Source organism: Rhizophagus irregularis, chromosome 2, assembly GCF_026210795.1.
Source record: "Rhizophagus irregularis chromosome 2, complete sequence".
Taxonomy (NCBI): Eukaryota; Fungi; Glomeromycota; class Glomeromycetes; order Glomerales; family Glomeraceae; genus Rhizophagus; species Rhizophagus irregularis.
The window spans coordinates 116404-129442 of NC_089430.1; the positions used below are offsets into that span (position 1 = coordinate 116404).

General features: G+C 27.7%; 5 protein-coding genes across 5 annotated transcripts; all 5 read left to right on the forward strand.

Moving 5' to 3' along the window:
- Positions 1-8041: 8041 nt before the first annotated feature.
- On the forward strand, positions 8042-9217 carry OCT59_011488 (uncharacterized protein; the record flags this gene model as incomplete). Its single annotated transcript, XM_066133764.1, has 3 exons — positions 8042-8087; positions 8286-8581; positions 8657-9217. 3 exons carry the CDS (start codon positions 8042-8044, stop codon positions 9215-9217), a joined length of 903 nt encoding a protein of 300 aa, XP_065989092.1.
- An 89-nt stretch (positions 9218-9306) lies between these two features.
- On the forward strand, positions 9307-9617 carry OCT59_011489 (uncharacterized protein; the record flags this gene model as incomplete). Its single annotated transcript, XM_066133765.1, has 2 exons — positions 9307-9402; positions 9489-9617. 2 exons carry the CDS (start codon positions 9307-9309, stop codon positions 9615-9617), a joined length of 225 nt encoding a protein of 74 aa, XP_065989093.1.
- Positions 9618-9728: 111 nt separating this feature from the next.
- OCT59_011490 (uncharacterized protein) lies at positions 9729-10069 on the forward strand (the record flags this gene model as incomplete). Its single annotated transcript, XM_066133766.1, has 2 exons — positions 9729-9943; positions 10015-10069. 2 exons carry the CDS (start codon positions 9729-9731, stop codon positions 10067-10069), a joined length of 270 nt encoding a protein of 89 aa, XP_065989094.1.
- Positions 10070-10152: 83 nt separating this feature from the next.
- On the forward strand, positions 10153-10368 carry OCT59_011491 (uncharacterized protein; the record flags this gene model as incomplete). The annotated part of the gene is made up of 1 exon (XM_066133767.1): positions 10153-10368. One exon carries the CDS (start codon positions 10153-10155, stop codon positions 10366-10368), a length of 216 nt encoding a protein of 71 aa, XP_065989095.1.
- Positions 10369-10801: 433 nt separating this feature from the next.
- Positions 10802-11299, forward strand: OCT59_011492 (uncharacterized protein; the record flags this gene model as incomplete). The annotated part of the gene is made up of 1 exon (XM_025328163.1): positions 10802-11299. The coding sequence occupies one exon, from the start codon at positions 10802-10804 to the stop codon at positions 11297-11299; it is 498 nt and encodes a 165-aa protein (XP_025167813.1).
- Between the last annotated feature and the right edge of the window lie 1740 nt (positions 11300-13039).

Below are 13039 nucleotides of genomic sequence, written 5' to 3' on the forward strand. Positions count from 1 at the left end.
TAGAGAGGGATGCGCCTACATAATTTACCAAGTACGATTAAACTTCGCAATACTTATCAATTCAACAATTGTGAATCAATAATGACGGAACGTGACTACTTCAAGCTGTAATAACAATGATATCGATACGTTGTTTTTATTTTTCATTTTGACCATCATAATTGCATATTAATAATATATACGGCATTATCAATTAATAAAAATTATTGAATGTACTAGTACCTACGGTTCACAATTTTTTCATGACCCAAAATTCTTGTCAAATATCATCTTGATACTGTGTAAATGTCGTCCTGATATCTTAATAATATTTTTAAATGAAATAATATTTTTAAATGATATCGTAACAGTACGGTTTGATAATTATATCGATACATTTTCAACATCATCGCAACATCTTCACGATAACATCACGATTTTTAAATGATATCGTAACAGTACGGTTTGATAATTATATCGATACATTTTCAACATCATCGCAACATCTTCACGATAACATCACGATTTTTAAATGATATCGTAACAGTACGGTTTGATAATTATATCGATACATTTTCAACATCATCGCAACATCTTCACGATAACATCACGATTTTTAAATGATATCGTAACAATACGGTTTGATAATTATATCGATACATTTTCAACATCATCGCAACATCTTCACGATAACATCACGATTTTTAAATGATATCGTAACAATACGGTTTGATAATCATAACGATACATTTTCAACATCATCGTAACATCTTCACGACGACATCACGATTTTTTTGAAGATATCGTGACGATATAGTTATGATAGTCTTAACGATACCTTTCCAACATCTTCGCGATATTAAATTACGAAATCAATATGATATCGTTCTGATATCAAAATGTTACCGATTTTAATATCGCGAAGATGTTGGAAAGGTATCGTTAAGACTATCATAACTATATCGTCGCGATATCTTCAAAAAAATCGTGATGTCGTCGTGAAGATGTTGAAAATGTATCATTAAAATATTGTGGCAAATTTGAAGATTTCAGCAAAGTATTTATTAAATAACTTACTATATTACCAATATTAATTTCTGTTGGATTTATTATTGATAATTTAAACTTAATATATTTCCTATATGGTTAATAAGTTTTTTTTTTATGAAATTGAAGAATTTATTTTTTGTTTGACAGACTTAAAATAAATAAATTCATAACTAAAATAATTCATTAAATTTTATTAATAATTATTATTAAAATATCAATTAACTTTTTAATTATTTTACTACTATCTTTGGTTAAGATCTTTTTTAATATATTTGAATATAGCTTTCATTCACTCAATAATTTCTTTTGATTATATATTCTTAATTGTCAATCTGAAAAATAGAGATAATTTATATAGATTACTTCTATAGCAGCAAGGATTCTTTATTTTTCCTATTTTTATTTAATATAAAAAAAAATAAAATGTTAGTTTTTGTGACGCAATAAAAAGAATTTTAAATGTTAGCCTTTTGTAATAAAAGGAATTAAATGTTAGCCTTTAGCAATGAAAGGAATTAATAAATGTTAGCCTTTCATAATGAAAGGAAGCTTTTCATAACAAAAGGAGCCTTTTTTAACGAAAGAGAAATAAGTTAGTTTTTCACAAGAAAAGAAGTAAAATGTTAGCTCTTATTTTGTAATAAAATTAATTTAATTACGAAAATAATTAAATAATTTTATTTACCTACTGAAATTCAGTTTAAAAAAAAATAAATAATAAAAAAAATTGCCATGAGAATTTAAAAATTAAGAAAATTTTAACCAATTAAATCAAACTAGTCATGAAATATTCTGATCAACATTCTTTAATTAACATAAATAAAAAAGGTGAGATTGATTTATGTTATTATATTAACTTTTTTAAAGTAGTACACTGACATGTTCTTGCTAACAAGGATAACGATCAGACAAAGAATTTGTAAGTTAGATATATGCTTTTTTATTACATACTAACTTTTATAACTAGATTATAATTTATAGCAATACCAATAAAATTTTAGAATATTTGAATTTTATTCATTTTTAATTAAACTGATTGTAATACTTGAATATTCTGCTTATAAAAGTTCTGTTTTCTATACTACGATAACAAACAAATAACACATATATATTATAATATATTTATAAATAAAAAGAATTGTAAAATTACAGTAAATTAAATATAAAGATATAATAAAGAATTAATATGTTTTTTATAATACTTATCAGTACCTGATATAGGACTCTGAGCTATATATATAGAGGTAAGATGCAGCTAAAAAAATTACTATTAGCTCTATGCATTTTTTCAGGGCCGGAATTATGATAATGCCAGCCAGCATCTAAAAAAGAAAATAAATTTCGGCTGGAATTATCTATAAAAAAAAAGATCTACATAATTATTTTGGTCAATTCTACACAAACCTTTACCCTATCTTTTTATGTATAGCTTGGAATCTTCCTGATATATATCAAACCTAGTACTTTATAACATGTAAACATATTTTAAGTATTAAGATGTGCATGTTATGGGTATCTGATATATTACTAAAGTATAAAAAATACACTAATACTGTATATATATATTATCTAATTGATAATATATATAATATATAAGAAAAATAAATATTGCATACATTAGGTATTTGATATATATAAAATAGACTATCAGAATCAGGTATATTAGTAACTATTAAAAGGGATATTAGAGGATTTGAATAATACTAATATAACTTATAAGTAAACTTTAAGTACTAAAGTAAAAATACATTTTATGACATAACTTAATCAATATTGAAGCTAGGAATTCGATTTACTATCATTAGGAATCCTCTCATCAAGATGAATCTAATGATATAAATTTTATTAAAATCGAATCACTGGTTGTGTTAAAATAGGGGTATGTAGGATAACAAATTTTGAAAATATCCCTATAATACGCAACTTTTGAAAAATTTTAATATAAACTCTATGCAAACTCAAATGTGAGTTATATCAGTATTGGTTGTGATCCTGATATCAGGAGTCTGAAATTTATATTTTCAGAAGTGTATGTTTATAGAAAAAAATCAGGTATATGATATATTACCAGGTTAAAAAACTATCTGATATGTACAGTCGGGTCCGAAAGTGACGCCCGATTTTGTACGGTGTTACGATACACAAAATTTACATTATTTATACCCCCCTTTTTTTTATTTTTAAATGTTTTTCTCACAATTTCATAACCTAATAAACGCGTTGCAAAGTTAAAAAAATAATGTCACATAGAACTGAGTTAACTTCTCAAGATAAAGGAAAAATACTAGCATATATGGAGAATTTTAACCCTGCACAAATAGCAAGAAAAATGGGTTGTGACCCCACCACAATAAGAAGAATTATTGACAGATACAAGAAGACAGGGAAAACTGAAAATTTACCTAGATCGGGGCGTCCACCTGCTCTCAATAATAATGAGAAAAATGCACTCATAAACAAAGTTACACAAGATCGACGCGAACCTTTACATGAAGTCATTAATACATTAGATTTAAATTGCAGCCTTACAACTGCTAAAAGAGCATTACATAGTGTTGGAATTTATTCCCATGTTGCTGCAAAAAAACCCTTTATCTCAGAAAAGCATGCATTAGCTCGTATTAGTTGGTGTGAGAAATATAAAGAAAAAACAGCTTATGATTGGGCACAAGTTATTTTCTCAGATGAATCAAGTATTGAGATTGGCAAGCAGTCATGACAAATAAGAGTTTGGAGACACACAGGGGAAAGGTTTAACACTGAATGCTTAACACCTATCTTTAAAAGTGGTCGAAAATCAGTCATGGTTTGGGGATGTTTTGCAGGAGGGATAAAAGGGCCATTAATTTTTTGTGATGAAAATAAAGAAGGAAATGAAAAAATCAATTCAAATACTTACATTAGAATCCTAAATTCATATCTGTATCCATTTCAGCATACAGTTCATGAGTTAACAGGAAGGGCTGCAATTTTTCAACAGGATAATGCACCCATACATACCGCGAAAATAACCAAGGATTGGTTGAAGAAGAATAAAATTGTGGTTATTGATTGGCCGGCAAATTCTCCCGATCTAAATCCAATAGAAAACATCTGGAAGCAGTTAAAGGACAATATCCAGAGTTGTAAAGTCTTTCCAAGAACTGTGGATGAACTTAAAGTTGCACTAAGTGAAGAATGGGAAAATTTGGATTGCTCCATTTTTGAAGAGGTTGTTGCTTCAATGCCACAAAGAATAAATGCAGTACTAGAAGCAAGGGGAGGGCCAACACATTATTAACCATTTTTAGTAATTATTTTTTATGTGAATTTTAATGAAAATCAATAAAGTTTTGCCATTTTTGGCATTAATTTTAAATCGGGCGTCACTTTCGGACGTGACTGTACTTAATATGTGGAGTATTATAAAATATGAATTTTACATATGTCAGATATCTGATAAATCTCTTTTTGACCAGTATTTAATTTGTTATATTAGGATAAGATTAAGTTTTATTATAGAGTTATATCATGTTGCATGTATAATTCTAGTAAGTATTTTGATTAAAGCTCCTAACAGGTCAGTTTAGTCTGGATTATAGATGATTCAGATTAGAGCTGAAATCCATAAGAACTGAACTGAAAAACCGGCAGTTCGGTTCAGTTTAATCCGATTTTTATAAAAATGCGAAAAATCAAATAGCCACCCATATAGTAATCGTACAAAGTCGAGCCATATATCATTGGATTCGTCTCGATGAGACACGTTAAATGGTGGTAAGATCATATCTCTAGCATTGATAGATCACAAGTTAACTCACGCTAAATGATTTACAATAATTGGAATTAGTAAGTCATCTATCAGCACCATTCCATGTGTCTCAGTGAGATGAATCTAATGAATATAAATTCGTCTGTGTATGACCACTGGATGGCGAATAATGTCAAGTTTCGCATTTTTTTAAAATTTTCGAGTGTTAAAATTAAAAATTCCGATATATGAATTTATTTGTCATCTAATGGTCATACAAATATGAATTAAGATTTATTAGATTCATCTCGATAAGACGAGTCAAATGGTGGTGAGATCATGTCTCTAGCATCAATAGATCGTAAGTTAATTCACGCTAAATGATTTATAAAAAATTGGCATTAGCAAGCTATCCATCGATGCTAGAGACGTGATCTTACACCATTCAATTCGTCTCATCAAGACAAATCTAATGAATCCTAATTCATATTTGTACGACCATTAAACGACGAATAAATTCATTTATTGATAAATCATTTAGCATGGCTTAACGTGTGATCTATCGATGCTAGAGACATGATCTTACCACCATTTGACGCGTCTCATTGAGATGAATTCAGTGATATATAGCTCAACTTTATACGATCACTAGATGGATAGCTATCTGATTTTTCGCATTTTTATAAAAAATCGGATTAAACTGAACTGAACCGCCAGTTTTTCAGTTCTAATACCCAAACCAAACCAAACTGAATTTTGAGCCGGTTTTGGATTGGTTCCCCGGTTTAGCCTGAACTGTTAGGAGCTTTAATTTTGATTTTTGAATAATAAAGAGAAATCACTGGTCAAAAACTGATATATCAGTAGCAGATATGTATCAGATATATACCTGATATGTGTAGTATTAATGCAGAAAATCAGGTACCCGATATGTGTAAGATATGTATAAATATATATATCATATATATATCAGGTACTAATATGTATATGATATGTAAATGATATGTAGATGATATATATATTTACACATATCTTACACATATCGGGTACCTGATTTTCTGCATTAATATTCTGTGGCAATCCAATTATAACAAGAAGGATTAGATAATTTGACATTTTACATTAGATAATATTTAATAGTTATTCAGCACGAAGTGCCAAATAACTGTTATATTAGGTAAATTAAGTTTGATTGGTGATCCGGGCTCTGTAGGAGCCTGAGATCAACTGATTAAATTTGATTTCCAATATAATAAGCTACCTTTAGATAGCATTAGTTATTCGGTTCAAAGTGCCAAATAAGTGATTTATCTGGTATCCTGTGATTTGATATTGCCTGATACATAAATTTTTGCCTGATACACGATTTTTTTGCCTGATATGCGAATTTTTGCCTGATACATGATTTATTATAACCATTTTTAATTATAAAAAATCATGTGATACCGGATAAAATATATTTATTTTGTAATTGCACTGTATTTATAAATAAACAATATTTTAACAATTAATCTATCTATATATTAAAAAACACTGCAATCACGTGGGCGTTATGTTTAGATTAACCATATAAATAAGTCATTTGAATTGTGTAACCCTACTTCTATTCGTCGCCAATATTACACAAGACTAAAAAAGGAAATTTTATTTCTGGCGAAAAACTGAAATTTTGGGTTATACAGGATTCCATAAAAGGAAATTGTCAGTTATGCCAATTTCCAAAAAAGGAAATTTTGTCTTCTGTTACTTTTCAGAGAAATTAAAAAAATGTGTTGTTCAAATTTGCAAAAAAGGAAATTCTTTGCAGATCTTTTAATTCTGGCTGGAATTACATATTAACTGTTGTTGTAGACAACAGGTGAACACTAGTGAAATTTTAAATATACAATACTACACATATCAGGTACATATCTGATATATATCTGCTACCTGATATATCAGTTTTTGACCAGTTCTGAAAGGTTAAAAAGTAGTGTGTTTTGGTTCCTACGCCTTTAAAGTTTAACTGGCCAAGTAGTTCGCAGGTCAGACCATTATTTCTTGAAAGAAGCTCCTGATTAACGTATTTCTTGCTAGTTGATGTTGTTAACTAGAGAGTTAGTTTTCTAAAGTAAGAAGACGGAGTTGAGGTATATGTTTAGTGTTTTTTACTCAGGTTTTTCTCATTGCACTTAGAGTTTTCCTAAGGTTTATGTTTTTATTTTTTGCTTTTTGTTTTTCTTGGTCACTTTTTTCAGTATAACCTAGAGGTTAGATAAATATACGGAGGGTCAACTCAAATATTATACAGACTGATCAGTGACTGACAGATCTGTCACTATATATAAATTACTATGATAAATAGTAAAATGTAACATTACTCCAAGTTTAGAGTAAAAGATCGGCTGATAATCAAATTAATCATGAAAAAAAATTATTATGCGGTAATAATGAAACACGAAACTAAAGCTCCGAACGGTTTGGGCTAAACTGGAAAACCAATCTGAAACTAGCTCAAAATTCGGTTCGGTTCAGTTTGGGTATTAGAATTGAAAACCAGCGGTTCGGTTCAGTTTAATCCGATTTTTATAAAAATGCGAAAAACCGAATAGCCGGTTTTTATATTTAATTCTATTTATTTTTTTAATAATAATTTTTGTTTTAAGGTTTTGAAAACGTAACTCATATTCGAGGTACTCAGCTTATTGGCAATGATAAAGATCATACTCCTTTTGCTTTAATGGAAAAAAAAGGCCAACCTGATAAAATATATCGTAGAATAGATTGCACACTTGTAGTGACAAAAAAAAATATATGTGAAAATTGCACAAAATTGCAAAATACTATGTATATAATTCAGAAAAGAATTTTAGCTGGAACAATTTCTGCAAAAGTAATACATGCATCAAAAGAAATTCTTATAGAAAAAGTTGATAAATAACGAAAAATTATCAGAGGACAAAATGAAATAATTGTTGGTCTAAAAGAGCGTCTAGAAGAAAAAATTAAAAAAGAAGAAGTAGAAGTATCAGATAATATTGCAAATATTACACATATTGTTACTAAAGATGTTATTAATAAAAATATAAATTTTTCTACTCTTCATCCTATTTTTCAAGAACTCATTCGCATTCAAACTGGAAAACCAAAAGATATCATCTAATGTAAGATTAATTAATTGATAAATATTATATTAAATATAAAAAAAAATTTTATATATTTTTTAAATTTAGGTTTTTACATTGGGTTATATCTGTATATAGTAAATCTGGTCATGCAACTTATGATGCAATGAAAGTAATTATGCGTTTACCATCAATTTCTACCCTCAAAAGCTATATTAATGAATGTGAGCAAAAATCAGGTTGGCAAAATAAAATTACTTATCAGATGTTAACTAGCTTAACAATAAACAAAATTTGGGAATATGGATGAGTGGGATTTTTTTTACATGATTCTTTTAAGATTCAAAAAGGTAAATTATAATCATTGTTAAATTTATAAGTAAATTTTAATTAATTTTACTATATAAATTTATATTCTTTAGGTCTTTTTTGGAATCAACATAAAAATTGTTATGTTGGTTATTTGGATTTTGAAAATGAAATGCAAGATTATCAAGCATTTGCTATACAATGTCAGCAAGAAATAGAATCAACATCAACAGAAAACAAATCTTTATTTGATGAACAAAAATATGGACTTGCAACTCAAGTTCATCAAATTGTTTGGCATTCAGTAACATATAACTTTGCATTTCCTATATCATATTATGGTATTAATAATATAACAGCACATTGCTTAAACACATTAATTTTTAGTCTTGCAGCAAAACTGAAATGCGTAGGAATACATACAATTGGTTCAGTTTGTGATGGAGCAGGAGAAAATAGAACTCATATTAAGAGTTTTGATTAGTATGCATCAAAATGGTCTTTTGGAGATTTAGTAGAAGTCAATTTTAATAAAGATAAAAGATCTTTTTATGCAGCAAAAATTATAGATAATAATTTTAAAAGAACAAAGTTTACTGTATGTCAACTTGATTGTAATGATCCTAATAAAAAAATTGAAGTTAAACGAAACTTTATTCGTCCACCAATGCCTTTAAAATTAAAATGGAATGTTAATGAACGATGTGAATTTAAAAATTCAAGAGATAACCAATGGTATTTAGGAAAAATCACTAAATTTGATCCAGTTGAATCAACATTATCTGTGAAAATTAAAAATACTAAAGAAGGTTGGAAAGTTTTTAGTTATCATATTGGTAAATTTCTTCGTCCTATTTATAATAGTCAAGAACTTTTAGTAAATCATAAAACAATTAATCCTATTACTGGTGAAAATTGGTTTTTTATTAGTGATCCAACCCATGTTTTTAAAAAACTTAGAAACAATTTATCAAAAAGTCATACAGGTGAAAAAAATGCTAGAGAAATAATGTTTAAAAAAAGGAAATTAGTTGGAAATATATAAAAGGTGTATATGAATATACAAATCAACATACAACAGCAAAAGCTACAAAATTAACTAAATGACATATATGGTTAACCTTATGGAGTAAAATGCATGTTGATTTTGCTGAACATACATTATCAAAAGAAGTTGAAGATGCATTAGCATCTATTAAAAAACTTAAGGAAATATCAAAGGAAACAAGAGTAAGTAATTATTAAATTATTTTAATTATTTTATAAACTTATTTATTTAAATAAAATTAAAAAATTAATAATCATTTATTTTAAAGGATTATATTAAATATTCACGAAAGTATTATCAAATAATGCATAGTAAAATTAGTATCCAATCTTTGACAGATTCACATATTAATACTTTAATGGAAATTCGTAATTGGTTTATACTTGGTGATAAGTAAAAAACAGAATCTAAGGAATGGATTTCATTACAATGCCAATTTGATCTTATTTTATCTATCAATGGTTTTCTTGGAATGCTCACATTTTTTTTAAATAAATATCCAAATTCAATGATTCAACCAAAACGTATTTCTCAAGATATGCTTGAAGGACTTTTTGGTACAATTCGTGAACTTGGTAAAGATTCTTTTACACAAACACTTAAATCCTATAGACATTCCTTAAACAAATATCAAGTTACAAGATTAGTTACATCTGAAGTAAAAAGTTTTAATTATGGTGATGCAGATGGTACTGGAACTGGTATTACTACATTAGCAAGAAGGTAAATATTATTTATACATAAAAATATTATTTTTAAAATCATGTTCATTTAAATATTTTACAATTTAATAGAGACTATAGAAAAGATAAAAACAAATCAATAGATAATGAAAAAATAACTGTATAAATCAAAAATATTCTACTTGCTTAGAACAATTATCATCTCTTTCTCACAATGTATTTGAAAGTATTTTTGCTGATAATTTAATTATGGGAAAAATTCAGATTCCATCAAAATCAAATAACGAAAATATTGATCAAGAAAATCATAGAATTCATCAACTTCAGGAAGAGCGACAAAATCTTATAGAAGCTATTTTCTATCAGGATTCTATTGATAAATTACTACAAAAATGGCAAGATATTATTAAAAAAATAGCTTTTGATGCAATTTCCAAAAAAAAAAAAAATTCAATGGTTATCTAATTGGAATTTTTACCTTGAAACTTATCTTAATAACTATCAATGCTCAGGGATTTGATACAAAGATTTTATTGCAGCAACTAATTTAAACAATTCTCCAACTCAAAGACTTGTTGCATATTTACTTTTAGAAAAAGTAATTGTGTTTACATTTAAAAGAACATCAAATAGTCAACTTTCAATAAACCATTATTTAATATCTGAAGAAATTATTGTCCTAGAACCAGAAGAAGCATCAAAATTCTCCTATATAGTTGGATGGATTATTTATAAGTTAACCAAAAACGATCATATAACAAAATTACATCCTGAATTTGAATCTATTTGTGTCCATTTAAAGGCCTTAAATTTAGAATGAGTTGTATATGAACAGGATGTCCGATCTTAAACAACAAATGTAATTCCAGGACGTGAATTTTTAGAATTCATGTATAAAATGGAATCATTAGTACTGCTATTATTTGAAAAGCATAAAGAATTTGGGCCTAATATACTTCAATATATACATAATAGTTTATTATATAACTCACCGTTATTGGAATCTTTTAAAACACTTTTCAATATTTCCAGCCAACTACCCTTCATTAATTCTAAAAAGCAAGAATTAAAGAATGATGTTAAAAAATTTCTTTATGAGCGGATTATTACTATTTATATGAAGAGTAGACAAAAGTCATGGCGAAGATTTAATAATCTTATACCCGAAAAGAGAACTTCAAGCCTTCGAGAGAATTTTAAATCCATGCGCAATAATATTCAAAGTTTGAAAAACAAAAATACATCAATGAAAAAATCCAATATTCCAAAAGACCCATTGCTTGGATTAGCACAACTTCAAATATGGGTGCAATTGGATAATGCAGAAGAATTGTTTTCAAAAACATTTCTGGTGATTGAATTACAATGGTTACTTTGGGCATTTGGAGTTAAATAAAAATGAAAAGAGAAAAAAGAGTTTAATACCTTTAATTTTAGAACACTTAAAAAAAGGCATTTCTTTTTCTAAAGAAGCTATATCAAAGAGAGAATTATTTGCAGTTTGAATTATAGAGAATATTAATAATGAAGCCGTGTAGTTATCATTGTTCTTAATAAATGTGAAAGTGCGTCCTGAAAGTACATTAAACATAATGTTACTATAAATTAGACTTAATTCCAAAAAAAGAAATAATATTGCAATAGCTATAGTGGTCCAATTTGAGTAAAAACACTTCGCTTATATAGAGCTAGCGTGAGTAAACTTAACTTTTTAGATCAGCTGCTTTTCAGTATATGTGTGTCGAGAAAATTAAAAAAAAGTAAAAATTTTCACGTAATTTAGTATGAAAATTTGTCTGTATAACCAATTTTATGAGTGACAGTTCTGTCGGTCACTGATCAGTCTGTGTAATATTTGAGTTGGCCCCTCGTATATTTATCTAACCCCTAGGTATAACCTTATTATTTTATTTTAATATCCTATGGGCGGCGTGTCACAACATCAAACCACTATGACAATCAAATTTTTTAGTATCCTCCTACCCCCTAAAGAAGCCACTGACATGTTGAGTTCGTATAATATCTATACTTGGTTTAAAATAAAAATTAGTTACAAAAATTACAAAACATTATTTTCTTACCAAAAATTATTTTAAAATCTTGAACTTAATAATATAATATTAATTAATTCTCAAGCGTACAATGAGCATATTCATATTTGAATAACTTTTTAATAATTAATATTTTAATATTATTTTATTTGAGCCAAAAATTGACTGCAGAATTTTCTATTGAAATCTACTTGTATTTATACATTTTTTAAAAAAATTATTTCTAATATTTCTAATATTTACTACCTTTCTTCTAATAAAACTTGAAGATCTATTATCATATGACTATCTCGTTACACTAAACTAAACTATAAATATAATTTTATTGGCTAATTATTTACCCATCAGCTAATTATTTATCCTTCAGCTAATTATTTATCCTTATTCTATTTTATTGTATTTTCAGTTATTACAGTATTAAAATTTCAAAATCAATGATCACTCAGGTGATAAGGGGGTGACAGGTTGGGTACCGCAGTTTTTGCAGTATACTGATCATGGTAGTCATATGTTGGACTATCATTGGATTGACTTATCTAGGTAGATCTTAGGTTGAAAGATCGTTAGCAATGAGGTGGGTGTTCTCCATTTGGGATCATTTGTAATGAGGTAGATGTCCCCTTAGGATTGCATAATACTAAAAAGTTCTCCATTGGCTGGATTGCATGACACTAAAAAGTTCCCGAAGGCCTTTGTGAAGTAGGTTTGTTATCCATAGTATATAGTCAAATAGGGGAAATTGAATTTTATGCGTTTCTGATAGTGCTAATGGTAGCTCAAAGGTTCTTTATCAATTCTAGGAGTGAGTATGGTACTTGATAGGTTACGTATAGTATAGTTGACTTTACTCATTTTGAAATAGATTTGAAAGAAGTAGCCGTAGTTATTTGCATAGAAAGAGTGGGGTTTTATAATCTTAGCTTCTCTTTATATGTAATTTCAGAAGATTATTTATTCTTTGTTTTTCTATTAGTTCTGCACTTGTTGTAGTTCTTTTTAGAATACTCTGTATTCTCTAAAATGACTTATGGCATTAATTAATAAAATTCAAGCTCAAGCTATGTTTGCCCAGTTTTTGAACAGTG